Source organism: Solanum lycopersicum, mitochondrion (assembly GCF_036512215.1).
Source record: "Solanum lycopersicum bio-material TGRC:LA1421 mitochondrion, complete genome".
Taxonomy (NCBI): domain Eukaryota; kingdom Viridiplantae; phylum Streptophyta; class Magnoliopsida; order Solanales; family Solanaceae; genus Solanum; species Solanum lycopersicum.
Window position 1 is genome coordinate 424,851 of NC_035963.1, and position 21,407 is coordinate 446,257.

General features: G+C 43.7%; 1 protein-coding gene across 1 annotated transcript; it reads left to right on the forward strand.

Moving 5' to 3' along the window:
- The first annotated feature begins 282 nt into the window (after nucleotides 1-282).
- Nucleotides 283-1,623, forward strand: atp6 (ATP synthase subunit 6). The gene has a single exon. It carries the CDS (start codon nucleotides 283-285, stop codon nucleotides 1,621-1,623), a length of 1,341 nt encoding a protein of 446 aa, YP_009430479.1.
- The last annotated feature ends 19,784 nt before the right edge of the window (nucleotides 1,624-21,407 follow it).

The window sequence follows — 21,407 nt, forward strand, 5'->3', positions numbered from 1 at the left end:
TAATTCGTACCAGTACTGCACGTAAGTCATTCTTTTATTAACTGACACATCTGTCCTTTACACCTTTCTATATGTATGTGCTTTAACCCTGATTACGTAATTTCTTATAGAAAGAAAAAGTCTTGCTTCTTTGGATTGAAGTGTGTGCTACATCTAACTAATCTTTATCTTTTTCCCATGCTTTCCGTTGGTCAACAACCAACTAAAATCTCTAGACTTCTTCACTACTCGTACAGGCTTGACTTAAGCTGTATTGAGGGAATCATCTTAAAAAAAAAAAATATGGTGCGACGCATTTTCCGCTTTGATGAAGCTAGTCTGAACTCAAGTTCCAGTTCCAGTAATATAGCTTCGCCTTCGTCTAGTAGTTCATTCGGAACTAGTAGTACTGGGATTCTAAATCCTACGAATCAATCTACTACGACTATTGGCGATTTTAGTCTTCGGTCGTCCAGTACTCAGGTTGATGGGAGTGTTTCGAGTATTTTGAATAATCATGGTATTTTTGAAGGTCTGGACCCTACTACTTCTACGACTTTTGAAAATATAGCAGACCACCTAAGGGGTGAAATCTTTGAGTCCGTTCAAAAAGTCTTCAAAAATCATTGTTCAGATGAAAACAAATTACTCGCAATCACAGAAAATTTGCATAATGATGATGACAACACGGGTTTTCTCGGAGAAATTTTAGAACATTTAAAAGACAAACAGGGTGAGCACTATGACTTTGCCCTAAAACAATTTAACGAGATTGTAGGGGGTTCAGCCTATTCCAATGCAGTGAATACGAATAATGCAGTGAATACGAATGCGGATCTCTTAGAAAGCCCACTTGATCAATTTGAGATTGTGCCATTGATTCCTATGAAAATTGGAAACTTCTATTTCTCATTCACAAATCCATCTTTTTTTATGCTACTAACTCTCAGTTTGGTCCTACTTTTGGTTTATTTTGTTACTAAAAAGGGAGGAGGAAACTCAGTACCAAATGCTTGGCAATCCTTGGTAGAGCTTATTTATGATTTCGTGCTGAACCCGGTAAACGAACAAATAGGTGGTCTTTCCGGAAATGTTAAACAAAAGTTTTCCCCTCGCATCTCGGTCACTTTTACTTTTTCGTTATTTTGTAATCCCCAGGGTATGATACCTTATAGCTTCACAGTTACAAGTCATTTTCTCATTACTTTGGGTCTCTCATTTTCGATTTTTATTGGCATTACTATAGTGGGATTTCAAAAAAATGGGCTTCATTTTTTAAGCTTCTTATTACCCGCGGGAGTCCCGCTGCCATTAGCACCTTTTTTAGTACTCCTTGAGCTAATCCCTTATTGTTTTCGAGCATTAAGCTCAGGAATACGTTTATTTGCTAATATGATGGCCGGTCATAGTTCAGTAAAGATTTTAAGTGGGTTCGCTTGGACTATGCTATGTATGAATGATCTTTTCTATTTCATAGGGGATCTTGGTCCTTTATTTATAGTTCTTGCATTAACCGGTCTGGAATTAGGTGTAGCTATATCACAAGCTCATGTTTCTACGATCTTAATCTGTATTTACTTGAATGATGCTATAAATCTTCATCAAAGTGCTTATTTTTTTATAATTGAACAAAAGCGAGTCTGAATGGGTATACTTAGTCGTGGAGCATTCCTAGCCTTTGCTTTTAGGGATCGTTCCTGCGCATCTCCTTACTTTATAGCAGTTATTGCTCCGGTTCCAGAAGGTATAGCTCTCGCCTCAGCTTTTTCTTTGAAATCGGAGACTGTTCCAATTTCCTACTGAGATAGGCAAGCGGAGGGAGAACTAGACGTATCTTGCTAGGCAAAGACAGGTTAGAATGGATAGCTCGCGGGTGGGATTGACGGGATAGATCACTATTGCAGAAGGAGGTAGAACCGGGGGAAGAATTATGGCTATAAAGGTCCTCGCCCTCTTAGGCACATGGTTCTAAGGATTCAATCTCAAAGCGGTACTAAAGATTAGGCAGAAGAAGAACTATAACTAGAATTCTGCGCCCCTCCCCTTGTACCAAGAAGCAAGTTCGGAACATAAGGATAATGGGCTCGTCTATTATAAGTTATTAGTTTACGGAGCTATCTCAGATATCTCGAGTAAGGAGACGGGACGGGTTTGATAGTTAGAGTTCTATTTCTAGGAAGGAAGAGACTATCGGGAAGCTCACTCTCGGCCGGGCTCGAAGCAGAGGGTAGAACGTAATATCTCTTGTTGGTTCGGCTCATCAAGCTATTACAAAAGAGTCCTCGAAGAAAGAAGCCATTTTTACGGTATTTTCGCTTCCAGTCCGTAATTAGATCTTCAAGCTTAGTCCAGTCCGGATCCATCCTAAACCAAAGAGCGGGGCTAAGCGAGGGGCATAGCGATACAGTGTTCATACTCGAGTTGCTCAAATCCAGTAGGAATATCAGGAATAGTAGGATCTAGTAGGAGCTTGCCTTGGAATGCAGTGAGGGAGCCCGGAGCTATTGAATTATTTCATAACCCAAGGAGAAGGATAGGACTCTTTACCAGTATCATAACCTCTCGATGGGAAATGGAACTTAGATCACGATGTGAACCTACTTATGAGTGGAATTTCGTTGACAAGCAAATTCCCCAGAAAAAACAACAAACTAGTCAAAGGACAGCCTGCCTTATTCTTCTCCCGTTCGGGACCCCTATTTTCTCGGAGATAGCCTGGTCTGAGCTAGAACAGCAGATTCGTGAGCAAGAGCGTATTTCACAGCTGATTCAACAACAGCCATTTTTTCTGGGGAACTTTCATATGAGTCTGTTCTTTCTTTTAATCTACTATAAAGGTTCTAAATTGGCTCCTTAATATTAAGGATAATTACATTCTTGAAAGGATCAAGGGCTCTACCCTATCGCATAAAGTCTTAGGCTCTTATCGTCTACCTTCGTGGCTTTTTGCTCGTTTGGTCTCGCTATTTCATTCCTGGTTCTCTCTTTCAAGCTTCTTTCCATCCTGGGGATTTCTTCTCATTCCGTCCGTTCTGCTAGCTGGTGTCGCCCTCTCTCTTACTTATCTATTCCCATCCATCTTTACCTCTCCTACTCCACTACTTCCCTCCTTCAAGGCGTGATTAATGCGCCTTAAACCTCTCTCTTGAAAAAGAGCATTTTTTAGTGAAGCCTTAGCACGTGAACCCGTAGGAACAGGGCCCTTCTTCTTTGCAAAAAAGCTTCTGAATTATCATCACATCAGTAGGCGCAGAAAGAAAATCTTGGTATTGACTTATTGAAAATCTCTTTGAGATTGCTTAGACAAATCTTTTTGTGTGAGGCCGCTGTTCCCCACCTTTCTTACCTTGTTTTTTGGGCTTCAAATTCTGTGACTCATAAGCCCTCCGTATCTAAAGATAGATGGCTAAAGGGCGGGTTCCGCAGTTAACTAAGAAGGCGATTGATTGGCTTGGAGAGGAAAGGAAACCCGGGACTGAAAACAAAAAGGATAGGAATGAATTGAATAAAGAAAGAATATATAGAACCTTGAGCATTTTCTCTTCTCGGCAATGGTTGAGAGTAAAAAAGGGGTATCCGCATAGAAGGATTGCTGGTATACCGGGTAGATGTTTATCTTTTCGACTTCAGCGAAAATGTTCAAAGCACCACCTTCGTCAATTATCTTGATGTCGAAAGGGAAGAGGACAGGGTCTTACTTACTAAAAAGTCAAAAAAAGGGGGAGTTTCCTGTCTTAGTTTCACTTCCTTGAACTGGCTACTACCGCGCAACGTGCCCTTGCTTGGTGGGTCGTTAATTAATCAGTTTTAAAAAGAGGGATGGATTTCGACCTTGCTTTGAGTCGTCAGGCTAGTAAAGCGCTACTTCTAAAACGATCGTTAAGGTCATTCACTCGATTCCCTGCTGCCCGTTCATACCTTACAGCGAGTATGATAGATGTCTATAATATTTGGCTTTACGGTGTTTACAGGGTTCTGAGATTTCTTTTAGTTTGTATAAAAAAAATACCTTTGGTATAAACAACATTATAGCTCTATATTTTTATATCAGTAGATATTTCAGCGTTGCAGCAGCAACTAAATTAGTAATAGATTTGGCCTCTATTTCCTCTTCTCTCGTATCTGTCCATCTTTCTGATGGTGAAGGAAGAAATTATGAATAGAATTGCGATAATGGAAACGAAGCATGCGGCAAGGCCTCCCAATCGGGAATCTTCGTTCCTCTTTTATGATGATGAATGGAACTGCTGTCCCGCGTAAGCCTTTGGAAGCAAACAATCGTAAAAAGGAAAAATAGAGAAGTAGAGCTAAGGTAAAAAACATGGACAATCCTGTGTATTCGATCTAGTGCTCTCACTTGCCCCCAAGGGGCCAGAAGAAGATACCCAATGTTCAGGGTAGAAAGCCAGGGTTTGGTACTTTGACGAGCTGGCCGCCGAGAGAGCACTGAGACGAAGAACCTAGCTAGGAATTTCCCTGCCCGTGTCTACTTCTTGAAAAACCTAAAGGGTCAAGGTAAGCGTATCAAGAGAAAATGAGCAAAGCTTATGCCCGGCTAATTGAATGGAGTTCCCGGCTTTAAAGAATCAAGTTCAAGTACCGAGGAGATTTATTTGAAGAGCTTTGGTTATGAATGAATAGGCATGTGGGAACAGCATTGCTTGCATTGATTCAATTGATTTGAAGTGGCGGTTATACTAAACATACATATACGACCTTGAAATAAATCTGAGTCGACTTCTAGCCTTTTATTCTCTATCGCTCTCGACTGGTCCTATAGCTTGAAAGAATCTACAGGCTCCTTCGTGAAGTGATTCACGGGTGGGAATCACGAACGGTCTTAAGTGAGTAGACATCTCCCCTCCTTCCCTTTCTCTTGGACATCTCACTTGTAATCAATGCTTTCTTTCTTCCCATCCTCAGATCAGAGATGAAGTTGAGAGTCAACTGTGAATGGTGCTAGAGGAGAGTATGTTAAGACGCGTCCAAGCCAAACTATTACTTTCTCCAGTCGATGGTACTATTGAAAGGAGAATGCCGTGTCGTCCAGCGCACTTGACCAATCCTGGCCAACCGACCAACCATTGAGAATGGAACAGAGATTGAATTCTTCTCTGTCAACCCTTGCTCTTGCCTCGGCTTCGCCTTCCGCCTTATTAAGCTTTGGACTTCCACCTTAAGCTAAGCACCTAACCCGTGGGACGGGACCGACCTTCTCTTTTCTTTGTAATTGGACTTGCCCGAAAGAAAGGAAGCTTGGCGTGAGAACCCTCTAGATTAGGGAAATAAGAGCTTCTTGCATATGCGTAGGAAAGGACCCCATGCGGTGTGAGAAAGACTTGACTTCGGAATGCCAACCTCCCTTAGCTTAGCCCTTTACGACCTTTTCCGCCTTCTCACTGCCATTCATCGGATAAGACTACGTCACCTAAATCAAGAAAAAAGAGGAAGGCGTTTCTCATTGTTGGCTAGCCTGGGCTCCACACCAGATTTTCTCTGAGATGGCGAGAATTCTTTAGTAAAGGCATGGCTTAAGCCCACTCGGGACGGGAGGTTTTTCAACGACTATTACAGCTCGTACAACCTTGAGGAATCGAGACTAGTCTAATAAGTGACTAGCCTAGTGCTACTCCTCCACAGAAGACTTGCTAGAATAGCTACCACCCTTTCTCTTGACTTTCCTTTGCCAAAAAAATCCCACGTATGAAGCTCTCGGATTACGTACGAATCAATTAAACAAGCCAAACCAAGGCCTTCCTTCTAGAGAAAGCAATTGTCCTGCTATACCCACAATCCAGCTGAATGAACTGTCTCGGAGAGCAGCGGAAAGCCACTTGACTCTAAGGAGAGGAGCAAGAAAGCAATATCTTGGGGAAAGGCCTCTACTCTACAAACCAAGTCTTTCTGACGAGGCACCCGCTTTCTTTTTTGATCCCTGAGTAGCATTTCCTTTCACTGAGGAATGGGCGGATGCTTTAACATAGGCGGATGTGGGACACAGAAAGAATAGATTCAGGTGCTCCTGAGTCAAGAGATTCTTCTCCCTAAGTAGCATTCTTGTAAGTACAGAGGGAATTCTCCTGTCTCTGAAAAGATAAAGCTAAAAGCAATCTCTGGTATAGATATTGATATTGACCCGCCTCTACGGGAGGTGGGTGGGGATCAAGAGAAGGAAGGCCGGGCACATCATACTCTTCAGGGATTGTGTCATGTCTTCATAGTGAATTTCTTGCGTATCCACCCTGAAAGCGAGAGCTCGAGGCGGTGGGAAAGGAGAATCAACAAGATAGGATGCTCTGGCCCAACTAACAAGAGTAGGAAGATTCCAGCTTTGAATCTTGTGCTTGACGGTGATCATTTCTGCCACGTCATAACAGTCTTTAGTGCTTTCTGTTTCAATGGTTTGGAACCCTTCTTACTTTCTTTATTATATCGGGGAATTTTTTCTCTTGGTCCGCTAACTCCATAAGGGGCTGGTGGGCGGGGGTAGAGCCTCTAGCGCCAATGTCGATGAAGCAAAGGTGTCTGTTTATGGTATGGAATAGGAAGAGCAAGAATGGAACCGCTATCGCTTGTCCTATCATCCGCGATGAGCTTCTTTCATTCGTCAGTATGGGGTAGGTAGAGTCCTTTGCTCGTATGCTTGGCATTACTATAGTCGCACCAGTCTTCCTTCCTTTTTAGTGCACATGAAACGGAAACCCTAATAGAGACTACCCACACGGTGATCAAAACTCTTCCTTCTCTGCTTCACTGTCAATTGATTGGCGCATGAACGAAGCTGTAACGGAGCATGTACGCGACGATCAAACACGGCTTTGCCAGCTGCCTGTGATAGGAAAAAGAAAACTTGATCAGATAGTTCGTGCGGGGCATTTCCCACCTCGCCTTTGATCTTTCCCTTGCCGTGTAGGTAAAGCTAGAAGAGCATCATTGGCCCGACAGCTGACAAGCAAACCTTCCATTCTTATGTTTACATCACTTCTCTCTTTCTCGCATTGACCGGACAAAGGTTTCAAATGAGCATCCCATGGGGCAGCCATAGCTTGAACCTTCCTTCTCGCAGTCAGCTATATAACTCAGGCAGCAAAGGTTCGAGCAGGATGGCGGTTAGTCTTCCTCGTCTCTTTCGGGTGGGCGGCGGGAATAGCTCTTCTAGCATCAGCATGGATTGACCAGAGACTGGGAGTAGTCGTCATCTTTTTCCATAGTAGTCATCCAGCAAGAAAGGGAAAGACCACTTAGCGCAGCGGAATAGGAAAGAGAGCGTTGAGCACAGCTTTCGTGTCACCAGAAATCCTTTTTCGTTTATTGGGAGACTGAATGAAAAAGGCTTTGTCAAGCAGGCATGATTGTCACGTCGATCGACAGTTGAGAAATACTATCTCCGGGGCCCTCACTTTAGGGCTATCTTTCACCGTTGACAGACATGGTTCAACGTGCCAGCTACGCTTCCTCTTCTAGAACAGTGACAGCCTAGTCTGATTCCCCCTTCCGAAAGTGCCACAGCTCCTTCTATCACAACCCCAGAAAACAGGGCATTCGAAGCATCAATCTCATTCTATGCTCTATGCCATCTTCCTTATACTTTGACTATTAATTCATGTGCACAAACCTCCCTCACAAAGGAAAGCGGGAAAGGGCCCGAATCGAACTTCTTTCTTTGATTTGAAAAGAAGGTGAGAGCCCTAACCCTCTGGTCTGTGGGTAAACCCTTCAAAGATAGAAAGCCAGTGTCCTCTTTGAAGAGTTCTTCGGTGAAAGGATCGCTAGCATCCAAGGATGATCTGAGCTGAGGTCTAGCCCCAAAGGGATAAGGAGCAGAGCAACTGGCGTAAAAAGAAGGGATAGGGGCCATACTACATAGCCTCCTTTTCATACGAAATTTCCGAATTTAGCACTCTTATTACATTCAGTTTGAGATGAAAGGACATCAGATAGTCTCATTCAAACAAAGAAAGATAGGTAATGGACTCTATCCAAGACTGAGACAACATAGGCGAAAGGGGCTTAGGGGACAGCTAGACGATTAAAGATCAAGCAAGCGGATGCAATCAAAGAGCATCACCACTTTCTCCGTCTTAGACTTTTTCGACTACTTCGAATGGAATGCTGTGGGAAAGGGGTTAGACTAACTATCGGAACAAGCAAATTTCCCTTTAGCCACTCGCGAATGGGCATCAAAAAGGAACTCCCACTAAAACCTCAAGGAAGATTGAATCCCCTAGGTGCAAGTTAAACATCAACTCAAGAAAGCGATAGGCGAATGGGGATAGGCCCGGAAAAGGCATTTCCCCTTAGACGACTAATATGACCACTAGCCTTCAAGCCCATTCCCTGAGACAGGACTTCGACCGCTCTTAGTTCTTGGACCGAATGGAAAAGATGCAAAGCTAAGAGAGAGGCGGAAGGCTTACACAACTGAAAGAACAGAAGGTCGCTCTACGACAACAACTAAAGCAAAAGCAAATTCAACCTTAGCCGATTAGAAGGCTAGCGTAATAGCTAAAGGAAAAGGCTATGGTGATAGACCCCAAAGAAGATACCCTTGCTCACACCTTAGCCGGATTCAAAACCAAAAGCCATTGCGCCTTTAGCCGACTGGGAGGACTCCCTAGAAATTCCTTGTTTAGAGAAAGCTGTACAATCAATGAAAAGAGCGGACAATACGATTACTGAGGGTGAGCAGTCTCACATTCTCGAGGAAAAGCAGATGGTGAAAGGCCTGGCAAGCACATAAGCTCGATCGGGCCTTACTCACTCAACAAGGGCAGAAACTTCACTCGCCGAGGAAAGAAAATAAGGAATTTTTAGGGAGAAGGATTTGGCCCTGACTGATAAACTAACAAAAGGAAAACGAAATGCAACTCATCCGAATAAGACCAATTGGCATAGGCCATAGACAGAGAGGATGAAAGAAAGACATAGGAATTTCCCCCTGAAGCTAAAGGGGCCTCTCTCCATCCATAAAGGAAGAAGAAGGCAAGACTAAGTCATTTAGTTGTTTTCTATTTCCATTCTGCCTTCACCATGCCTACCCTGTAAAAAGGATTCTCCAACTGATGATTTTTCTGTTTCGGATGTGAAGGCTTAGGCTTCCATTTTTGTTCTAGGGTTTCTTTATTCGCCGGGGCGCTCAGTTCCTTCCTGTTCCCAGAGCTGAGGCATTGTAGTGCAGCTCCTGCTGAAGGCTGCTTTGTTTGGGAAGACGTGCTCTTGTTGTTTTCTTGCTGCTGCGGCCTCAATACAATTCTGGCTATCCTCTCTCTTCTTTTGCGTGCGGCCCATGATGTTTTGATCCTTTCTTTCTTTCTTGCTCTATCGCTTTTTTTGAGGGCCTCCCGGACCCCATTGTCAATAGTGTTCTTTAGCGGGAGGTATGTCTCGGCTAATGCTTTTGTTTCAAATAAAAGCATCTGCTCTTTCGGCATCTCTTTCGCTTGTCCAGTAACCTCTTCTTTCTCAAAAAGAAAAAGTAGGAACCCGGTCTTGACGCCCCTAAACAATAGCAATAGCACGAATCCTAAGCTACGGCACGCGAAAGAATGGTTCCATGAATCATGGGCGGATCTTAACAGATTTCCCATCAGAGGACTACTACGACTACATCATCGTCGAGGCGCCCCGGTCTGAACATGCCAGGTTGGTTGACAAACCCAAGGGCAAAGCCAGGGGGGGGAGGGGGCAGCCGGAAAGGATAGTTCCTGAGGTTCTAGAAAATAATAAACAGGAGCGTGGGTACATACAAACCTGACGGATGGGATAAGAATCATTTTTTGGGCGATCAACCAACCCAACCCCAACACTGACTCGGCTCGGAGCGAGTTTGCATATTAAGTAAATAGAAAGAGAGAAACCTACTTCCGCTCGGTTGCTTATGATAGACCAAAGAAAGGCACTAATAGAGTATAGCAAGCTGCTCGTAAGATAGCAATAACTTGATTGCAAGCTTACCAACCAATAGCTACAATACCACATTCCACCAGTCATATTGATTTGATTAGCTTACTGTTCGCGAGAAATTTCGTGTACGGAAATTAATAACTGCAATCACGAAACAAATGTAAAGAAAAATGATTTTCTTAATCAAACTTGTGAGTACAACTCTGTGTATCCCCTGATTCTTGTCTCTAATTTCTTTTCCTTGATTCGAGGGCTGAAGCAGCGTATTTATCGAGCGCAGGATGATGTGGACCTCCTTTACTTGATCGTCAAGAAGAGTTAGTAGCGCTTCGGATTGATCACGAGGGACAACTTCTCTTGATCACTTCACCCTTGCTAGAGAACTTTGAGAAAGACGATGTAGTCGATGTCTTGATCTCCTTGTGAATCTTCCAAGATGTTATGGAATTTTCAAGATGCCTCCAAAGAGAATATGTAGCCCCTTTATTTTATATAGGCATGGATTAGGGTTTTAGGGTAGCCTCCAAGTAATCCTAATGGACCCTTGGGCTTGAAATATGTGGGGGGGCCGTTTTGTAGAGGCCCAACCTAGCCCAATGTAGTTGGATTTGACTTAAGGCAATCTTGACTTAAATAATTAATCCGGCTTTATTAACCCAAAATGTTGACTTGGGTCAATATGTCTTGAATTTAGAACTTAGTCCATACAAAATTTGGACTTAATCCCATAAAATTTTGCATGTCTACACTTACCAAACTAGGTAAGCTAGTCATATAGCTTGCTTAGCACAAAGTTTAGCCTGCTTGCTCCTTTAAATTACTCGTAGCGTAAGCGAGCGTAGAGGAACGAACGGAGCATCTCTCGTAGCACCGTAAGGCAACGAAGTTGCTGCATTGCATAGAGGTCGCTAAGATTGCTGGTAAGAATCGCTATTGCAAGTCTATCGAAGCCTACGCTACTTATTGATTATCAAAAAGCGAACCCCCCGGCCCTTCCCACCTGGGGCTACCCCTACCCTAAGATAAGACGGTTCCCGCCCTCAGGTCAGGGAATAGAGCTAACTGCATCGGAAAAAATAGCAATTCCTAGTCCGAATCCTGGACCTGGTTCACGCTTGAAAGCAGCAATTCTTCTTCCAATTTCGTACAGAAAATTGTGTATATAAAGAAGAGTTCGTCCTTCTTCAAAGAGATAAAGTCGCGCGGCCCTTCAATTCAAGATAGAGGCTTCCGTCATCGTTAGAATCCCGGGGCGGGGAAAATTACATAAAGAAAGGAGACTTATTTCAAAGTGGTTCAGGTAGCTCAGCTGGACTGAAAATCCTTGTGTGGTTCGAAAGATAGAGAGTTGATGAGGAGGCTTTTCTAAGAAAAAAGGCATGGTTCTTTCAATTCCGCATCCGGGGAAAGCAGCTTCCGCTAAAACCATATCTGCTACTCTGATATTAGCTATTCGAGTCAAATCATAGGATTGAAAGCCGATTGCTACTTTCTTGCCTTGGGGCATCGCATTCTGGATAACGTAATAAAAAGTCTTTCTCTACTGTCTTCAGTCTGGTTTGCTTTAGAAGTAAGCAAGCAAAGACAAGTGGTAGCTAAGCGAGAGTGCTTGCGGTGATGAAAAATCTTTTTATTAGACCAAACAAACAGAGGAACCGCTATTCCTCACTGCGGTATTTACTCTTGAAATACAGGGTAAGCCAACCAGTAGAAAGAAAGTGTAAGCAAGGAATTCGATTCTTGTACCAGTCAACGATATCCCTTATTTTGACAGTTTGAATAATACCAAATCTCCTGCGACTTCGTCCTCCCCTTTTGCTCATAAGTAATCTCTTCCCAATCAATTGATTGAGATGATCCGAATCATCAAGGGCATCCCTATATTTTTATGTATGTCAATAGGAACTTCGATGGATTGATTTGTTGGTGCTGCCTCAGCATAGGGAAAAGGAAAAGGACAGGTTGTTTCAAGCTACGAAGTCCGGTGAATCCCGAGAGGAGATGCTTCATACAGGTGTGGAAGGGCTTCACATCGAACGAGTTAAATAAGACTTCAAAATAGACGTGACTAATGCAATAAGTAGACAAATAGCGCCCCGTGTAGATGGTTGTTTTCTTTTCGAAAGCATGAACACATAGTCACGATTTCAGTCCCCGCTAAAGCAATTGTGTCTGGTCTCCATTCATAAATAACATTTTCGCATATTCGCAGGACTAGTTCGACTGACTCTACACCTGCTGCACGCACGGGTCTCCGCCCGCTTCCTTCTTATAGTAAGCATGACTTTCTTTTTCTTTTTTTCGATTCTCTGCTTCCCCCCAATCCAAAATTTTCAGGTGAAAAGAAGATAGATGACTGAGAGTCACGGGATTTTGAAAGCGCCGCTTCTAGCCTTTCAGCTTCTTCAAAGAGATGACGGATACAGAGCGGTTACCACTTGTAGGCTCCTTCACCAACTAGGCTAGGCCATGACTTTAACGAGTGCACGAGCAGAGGCGGAGACAGAGTTGCCCCCTCTTTCGATCATGCCTATCCAGATTCTCTCGATCCAGCCGAACTTACTTCGATGTAAGATGGAGTTGAAGTCTTAGGGTAAGCAGCTCCGTACGCCATTCGGATATCAGCAGTTTCTGTCCTAAGGCAAGCTCCTGCATCTCTAGGGATAAAGGCATCTTTTTTTTCTGCCTTCTCCTTTCGCTCAAGCGCTTCCCTCTTATTGTTGATTAAAGGAGCTATTTCATCCCTTCGAGCCTCTTGCAGTGACAGAGGCAGGCCTAAGGGTTGCAAGCCCATCCAATTCAATTACACAAAAAGAGAAACCTATGTCGATTAAGAATCGAAAGTCGTCGTTCGTTAGACAAGGCCCACGTGCTGTGCATCTCAGGTGTTCTGCTCGTGGAATAGAAAAAGTTCGTTGCATCAACAAAGTGTATTAGTCAAAAAGGCTTACTTAAGCTCATCGATGTGTACTCCTAGGCTGTGAAAGAGAGGGCGGACCAGGAATTGAATCAGATGCATCGAATGCCCTTGCCCTGTTAGCAAGAAAAGAAGGAGCTGCTATTGATTGAATCAGGAAGAAGATAACCTCGAGCGGACCTTAGTAGGCCTTTCCGCAGTCAAATTACTAATTTAAAGAAATTATTGACAGCTTAAACAATTGATTGCCCTTTCTTTGTTCTTTCCCGAGTGAAGTGACTCACACTAAGCCCCGCTTCCTTACTTAGGCAGATTCATCTCCTTCCTTTTTTTGAGAGAATCGTGGTAAGGGCTGAAGATCGAGTTCATGCTTTTTTTTGGGCTTGTGTAAGGATTTCCCTATCGGTTAGCTGGAGAAGGGGCAATTGACTTCCTCCCTTCATTCTTCTATTCAAGTGGGAGGAAAAAGACTTTTACGCTTTATGGTCTGAATTCAACGGATCTCAAATCATCCATTTCTGAGCTTCAAGCCTTGCAAGCTTTCGAAGTCTTGCATTCATTTCTGTCTCATTTTCAGGTAGAGTGTACCTGGCCCCTATAGGAACCCCCTGATCTGATGGGGGGAATTCCTATGAAAGAGGCTCACTTGGAAGGAGCGATAGAAGAGATAGCCTCATTCAACAGGAAAGCTTTGTGCTTTTTCTAGCTTTGGCTTGGCAGGGTTTCTTCCTTTATTGAGTTAGCTTGGCTCTTGGCTTTGGTATATGGAATAGAGTCTTTCCTTATAGCTAGTCTTCTGACTTGCTCTGGAATACGGATTTTTCATGCCTAGCTTTATGGGAAAGATCATATCTAGAGTAGATACCGAATCTCATTCCTTATCAATTTCATGGTTCATTCCAGTCTTTAGTAAGTCAAGGCATTCGGGAAGCAGGAGATCGATCCGCTCTTTCCATCTCTCTTGCCGGCTTAGCCGAACTACTTGAACTCGAGTCATTCGCTTCCTTAAGCCATGTCCATACTAAAAGAGCTAAATCGGATGGTGACTAGATTCATTCCGTAGCACGGGATTCTGTAACAGCAAAAACGTTGACCCCTACTACCGGTCCCGCATTTGAATCTGAGAAAGAAAGAGAGTCTCTCCCTAAAGCCCTAAAGTCTCATCCCACGGGCACATCTTGACTATGAAAAGCAGAGAGATAGATCACGCCTAAAAGCTGCCATTTCTATTAAATACGATACCACATCCGATTTGATTGAACTCACGGATCCAATCGCCAAGGAAAGGCCAGTCTACTGACTAGGGTTAAAAGAATTTACCCAGGCATGGGATAAAGGGCAAGAAGAGCCGAGATGGCAAATCGAGCAGCCTATTGCGCTAACGGTAATGGATGAAAGGGAAGAGGGACGAAGTGAAGACGGGGTTTACTCAAACGAGTTGAATAAGCAAGCCAATAAGATCAAATTGCTCTTGTTGAACCAGCTACTAATCACCAAGTCCTTTGTTTAGCCAAATCAGCTTGGGATAGCTTGGTTGGTGAGAGAATTTTCGCATTCATTTGATTGATAGATGCAAAGAATTCACCTAACTAGAACTCCGCGAGTGAACGCAAAGAAGCAAACCAGACTAGACGGAAAGAACTCCGAGTAAACAAAGCAAAAGCCCATCTGGCCGATCTCAAGCTGGATGAGAAGGCAAACCAACCCTCCGAAGAAGGAAACTATGACTAATTAGACCGTTAGTGACCAAATGACAACGTCGACATAGGAAAAGAAGGTGAGATAGGGGATGGAAGCAGGGTAGTGCTAACTCTGCATCCGCGGCTATTTTGGCTCTTTCCGGAGAGCATCAAATCAACCGCTTTCATTTGCTTTGAGACTGACCCTCTTCCAGGCGAAAAGGGGAAGGAGCTTTCCAATCGATCACACGCCCGGCACAAGAGAAGGAAGGGCAAGAGAATAAATAGGCACTGGCATATTGACTACTTGAAATACGGACTATATAAGAAAAATGGGGAGGGAATGAGAAGAAAGCCTATTTGCAGGCAACAAGGATTTGCTGCTTTCTTAGTTAGAAAAAGGAGTTACCTAGCTAGTGGAGCGAGGTAGTTTACTTGCCTTTCCACGATTCCTACATTGAGCTCTCTGTGCCTTACTTATTATGAGTTGAGAAATCGATATAAGAGAGAATCCGCCAGCTAGAAGAGAAATAGGATATAGGTGAGCCCGGGGAATATTGTTGAAAAAAGACCCCTTATAAAAAGCTCTTGGCCCACCCTTCACTCTGTTCACGGTTAGTCGGGAATGAGACAGGGAGTTCTATTTCATTTATGACTTTCGCCTTGCACCTTACACTAAACAGAATCTCTTGCACGCGCGTATAATAAGGAAGAAGACCTTGCTGGCTATTCCTTATTCTTGATAGCACAGGAAAGAGAGATTCCGGAATCTCTTGACTTCACCGCTACGCACCTTTCAAACATATTTTTCTTACTCCAAGAGCGAAAAGAACATCATATAATCGGTTATACTATCCGAAAACATAGGAGTAGTAGTACTTGCTAAAGCTAAAGGTTTTATCCCTCTCGACACGTGAAAGCTAAAAACAGTCTACTAGATAAGCCAAGTAAAGCAGTGCCAGATACAGATGAAATTGTTTTTTCTCCTTTTTAGATTTAGAGAAGTAAATTCCTTATTCAATCCTCCCCCGAGGGGTACTTCTATTTAAGCTTTAGAGAATCCAGTTCCAGCGGAAGACTAAGTAAGGTGCGGTATAAAGTCCAATCAATCTCCTCCAACAGACAATAGAGGGCTCTGACCTGACCACAGTCAATCAGTCTATTGTTCTGGTTCTATAGAGTCTAACCCTGAAAAGAGAAGACTCATCGTTTTTAGCCTGGTCCAGGTGTGGGAGATCTTTACCATATAGTATAGTAGCCCTGCCCTTCCGACAAGAGCAGTTACGCCTTTTCCTAAAGCCCTTACTAAACCACCAGGAAGTAGTCTGCTTTGATATAACCTGGACTTTGCCTAGCTACCACGGAAAGCATAGTCAGAAGAGCTGAAAAAAAAAGCCATCTTACTCTCGGACCTTACCTTAATAAAGGAAGAACTTAAGCCTTTCTTAAAAAAAAAAAGCCCTATGATGAGCTAACTTGGCTTGGTGCAGGAAATGGAATCACAGCAAGAAAGAAGGCTAGGAGAGATAGCATACTTTCCTTTTTTAGGATTTCTACCCGCGGATGACTGAACTGCCTTTCCTTTCGAACTGAACTACCACGACTCTCGCTAACTGCATCGGATTCTTTGGATAAAAGAAGACTAGCTTTTAGAGTGGATTCCTTCCCTAAACTAAAGAATTTACTTACCTTCAGCCGGTATCATTTCGCTTGAGCCGGGAACTCCTGTTTACCTTACGACAGGTATTCCTTCTTATAGATATCATCGAAAAAGCGGAAGACTAAGAAGACTTTTCTTTGTCTCGTCCACACCCAGGAAAGAAAAGATCAGATCAGTAACAGCAGACTTCCAGTTCCTTGTTCCCATGAAAGCATGAGTGAACGGTCAATTATTGTTGAGAGGATTTGAAAGAGCCGAGTCTGTAAAAGGCTTATCGGATGGGTAAGAAAGACTTCGGTCTATCCAATTCAAGTTCAAGACCGGTTAAGAGAGCTACGTCCAGCAGGGTTGGGCTCATCATCCCGAATCGAAAATGAAAGGAATTGGTAGTGAAAGACCAGATCCTTTTTTTCATCAATTGTAGTATCTATGCGCCAATCCTTTTAGATTTACAATCCTATTTCTATTATAAGAAATGAGGTTTTAACCCACTTTAAAAGAGTCCTTAAGGTCATAAAGAGACCTTAAAAATGAGTTTTCTAGAGGTCAATTCTTTTTTCCGGTCGTAGTATACGGCATTACCGGTCTTAGTCTTAGGAATCCCATCCCTAACGAGCTAGAAGTTAAATAAGTGCTCTTAGCCTTTTTCTTGACAGTAGGATTTGGGAAGCTCTTCCCTTCTGCTCGACTTGTCTATTGAATCAGCTCTTTTCCAGGAGTAGGCAAAAAGAAAAGCTTGTGTTAAGCATATCGCTTTTTTAGAATGATTTGATCCATCAATGGCAGCTATATGAGATAGCCTCGGTTCGTACCTTCGGAACAACCAGAACAGGAACAGTGGACCTAAGCAAAGGAAAAGATCGACCGTAAAGAAGAAGGGGATTACCAAAGGAAATTCCCAAACAAGATAGGATCACTTCTAGCGGGACGGAACTCTACAGACTTGATGGACGGGCTTTCCTTTCAAAAGGCAACAAAGAAAAAGAAAGAGATATGTGGCAAAGAATGAATTGATAGAGGTGTGGAGTTTAACTGAGATAAAACAGAATCAAAAGGGCTAGGAGCTCTGGCCGGTAACGAAACTAAAGCTTCACACGGGTCTTACTTCTTTTTTTCCAACTTGAAAGGGGAATAAAGCATGATTGCGAACTGCAGATAAACTCGTTAGCGGGGAATAACAACGACTAGCAGTACGATGAAATCTGATAAAAAGGCGGAGTAGGTAGTCTTCAAAAACTAGGCTTGCTTTCTCTGTTGGTTTAATTCGCCACTAGGTGGAATCAGACCGTCGGCTCTCGATTGCTGCTTGATTACCTATGTCGGTTGCGTTAAGCTTTCAGTTCTGCACAAAGCGCAGGTGGGCGCCGCCCTTTTGAAAGCTTAGTAGCTGCGAGACCTGTCAAGTTCCCACTTGATCCTGCAAGTCTATAGTCTATACTTCTTGCTTTGATGGCAATCGTTGGTCGCTTGCTTGATTGGAAGGACTGATGCAATTATACCTTTCCTGTTCTCGCTACTACTTACTATTACTACGTAAATAGTTTCTTTTAGCATTCGTCCTTCAAAGAGCTTTATTCGCCCCTTACTTAGCTTAGGAGTGGGGGAAACTGAACATCAATCAAATAAGTAGGTTTATTTCAGAGGAAGCTCTGTCTTATTGAATTTCTCCTTGAATTCCATCTGAAGCCTGAACTGCCAACCTTTCCTCTTTCTTTGAGAAAAGTGTAAAACCTATCTAATTCATCTTAGGTCCATGTTAATACGAATTAGTGAAATGAAGGATGATTAAGAAGTGGAATAAGCAAGCAAAGAACCCAACCAAGCAAATCGAATCTCCTTGACCCGGGCACAGCAAGCAGTTTCCGTGACGGAAAAAGCGGCATCGTTGACTCCAGAGAAGTAAACGAAGGGCCGTCGGCAAGCAGCACCGGCATCGACAGCGGTAGTACGATTCTATCCGTTCAAGTCTTGGTCTACCGGTGGGTCGTCCTATGAGTAACTCTCGCAAACAAAGAAGAAAAGAGATGGAATTCAAGCCAGCAAAGGAATGAGGTAGGGCACGGGAAAGGTAAAGAGAAGGGGCCGTCGTTGGTGCATAACAGAGCTTTCCTACCGACGATCTTTCTCGGTGCATAAACGAGGCTTAGCCTTCGAAGTACCGCATAAGCAAGAAAGCCAATAGACCTTGAATAGCCTGTAAGAAAGGACTTATGAAGAGGATTTTACTATAGTATCAAATCCACATATAAATCATGTACGCAAGTTGGCACAGCGCTTTCGCTTTAAAAAAATTTCGCTCATTTGGTCTGCGCGGTCAAATCGGCTCTCCTGCCTGTGTATCCCATGCCCGGTGCCGTTGATCTGTCTGATGGGAGAGATCCACCAATCAATTCCTTTATTTCAATGTGTTGTATCCTCTACAGGGGTGGAGTACCCTCTATTCAATATATGATTTCCTGCCCGGAGGGATATGGAAACATTGAATTCGCCAATTTGCGAACTTTTCTTTGATTCTTGACACATGTCATGCTGGATTTGAAGAAATAGAAATGAAAGTCTAATTCCGCTAGAGAAAGTTGAATATGAATTAAACCAAAGAGGAGTTTTTGACTCAAAAAGTAGTGGCAGGAAAGGAAGCAGCACACCAGGACGAACTCCTTCTTTTAAATATCAACTCAAGGCCTCCTTTCCTTACTCGTTGGTTTGAGTGCTTTATCGAAGGATTGATATAGAGAAAAAATGCCTATATTTCTTATCTAAGCCCACCTACCTTGGGATAAGCGGTTACCAGAAGTTTGAAGCTTACTAACATGAGCAACACTTCCTCGTAGGGTCACCAAAGCAGGCTCCTTTAGCCGCTTCGATTGTTAGAGCTCACTTCACACCAACAGAATCGTAAGCTTTCTTCTCCGCCTCAGCTTGAGAGCTCCTTTCTACATCAAGATCTGGCCCTCGATCGACTCCGGCTATGGTGCGATTCCTGGCATATGTACACCACAGTAGCTAAGGCAACCCCGTTCCAGCTCGCATTGTATTTGAAGTTGAGGATTTCGCTTCTGATGTAGTCAGTGAGAAGCTAAGTTCCGTTTTTAGCTTTAGCAAGCCTGTGACTGCCTGAACAGACTAGTCTACGCTCAGCCAACATTCCGAACTTGTCTCGATACTGACAGTTCAGGGGATAGCAGAGAGAGAAAGGAAAAGAAGTAGTTCCGAAAGGAGACTCCACCTAGCTAGCGCGCTCCTCACCTCAATGCTACACTTCGGCAGCTACGAACTAAGACGCTTCAGAAGAAAAGCTACATCCACTACCTGCATTCACCCTGACAGGCTAACCCGAGCTTACCCAGGGCCTTACCGCCCGAACCAGCAAGACTAATGTCTACTTATACCTTTGAGAGGTCCACTTATACTATTGATAAAGTCTCTAAATTAATAAAATAAGGCCCCGGTTGTGTTGTTATATAAGATGAAATTCAATCTAACAAGCGGACTACCTTCGGCTACTACAAGATCTTTATAAACCAAAGAATGAGCCTACTTTACGCACTTCCGCACTAAGCAGGCAAGGCCAACTACACAAGCAAGAAGGCATCGCCTGCGGCTTCCAATCCAATGACAAGCAAAAGACGAAGAAGTAACTTACTATACCTTACCTCCTTGTGCCCATAGCTTGACCTCCGCCCTTTTCTACCTGCACGGATGCCTTCCCTTCCTTGCAAAGCGAACCTAGTCAAGCAATGGAAGGAGAAAGGAAAAAGACCTTCCTCGCGCACAGACAGACCATCTTTAGCGAAGTCCCTCCTTCCCAACCTCTCCTACAGCATCCATTTCGTCAAAGAAGGACGGAGCAGGCACACTGACTAGATTGGGCGTGGACTGGGAAAAAGTAGCAGCTAAAGGAAAGCTAAAAGGTATTGGCGAAGAAGTAATGGAGGATCTGATATAGATTGAAAAGAGGGAAAGCTAAGCTAGCTAACGAAAGGGTTGGGATTCGCCTCGCCCTAGTACACCAACCAGGAAGAAAGATTTAGTGCTTTTCCCCTTTCCGCCAAACCAGAACGAGAGCCAATCGGGTCGATCAGAATGTCCTTATTTCACAGCGCTATAACATTCTCAAGTTAGAGTCTTACTATCTCTATTCTAAGTAGCACCCGAGAAAGCACACGCTAAGCAGATCTTTACCAAAGCCATATCTCCATAAGCATCCAAAGCTGCCTACTCATTGGTAGTGAAAAAGCAAGAACATAGATATGTTTACGAAGCCAAGAGCCACTCATCTGAGCCAGCGGATTCGAATTCTGCTATGCCGGTGCACAAAGCAAGCACACAAGGACTGCGTAAATCTTTGGTCTGTCTATCATTGCCCATGTTGGGCTGACTCCTTTTTTTAGGCAAGAGGACCCCTACTGATATTGACTGACCTGTTGATAGGCTATAAGTAGGCCGTTTGCTATTGCTATAAGGGCTGCTCGCCTTTATACGGCTTGGCTTCGCTATCGCTCGTAATGGTCGACAGTATTCCTGCCATACCTGAATTCCTATTATTTAGAGCTAGAAGCTTCGCCAGAAGCAAGCAATATGAGGTCGCTCTGCTTCGTAGACAAGGCTCGTTCCGTACTTTACTTACGAGCTCGTGTAGTGCTCACCCCTATCTCTAAAGGGGCTTATGCACTCCACTCGCTGTCTACTAAACGAGCGTTAGAGCGAGCGAGCGAAGCCCTCAATTTAGTGGCTTCCCTCAACCTCCTCTTTCATTTCCGCTTAAGCTTCCGCCTCATATGGCTCCCCCAAAAAAGAGAAGAATTTCCCTTGCTTTCTTTTTGCTCCGCTTGTGCGTGGCACTCCTTGCTCGCGGAGCGGCATACCGAAAAAAAGAAAAGCTGACTTATGGCGACTACCTTAGTTTTACTTTATATAGCTTTTCCCTTAATTCCCAAATCGAAGGCGAAGCTTGCAGTCTACAAAAGCAGTTATAATGCGTTTGTAGGGTGGGCTCTGGTCTGGCCCAACCCTTTCAATTATATCTATATAGCTCTTGTATGTCGTGGCAGCGAGGGGTCGCCCATACGGATAGAAAGCGATCCCTCGTATTTTTCCCATTTCGTTGAGAATCGATTCTGGGCTAAAGCCATTGGCCAGTAAAGCGCTCTCCATTTGTTTTTCTAACAAGAATTGTTGTTCCAACGTAGCGTTTATTTGCCCTTCTGTCCAGTTTTTTCCGATCAAGTGCAAGTGGAACGACAGCCGGCTATCTAGCTCCTGACGCCTT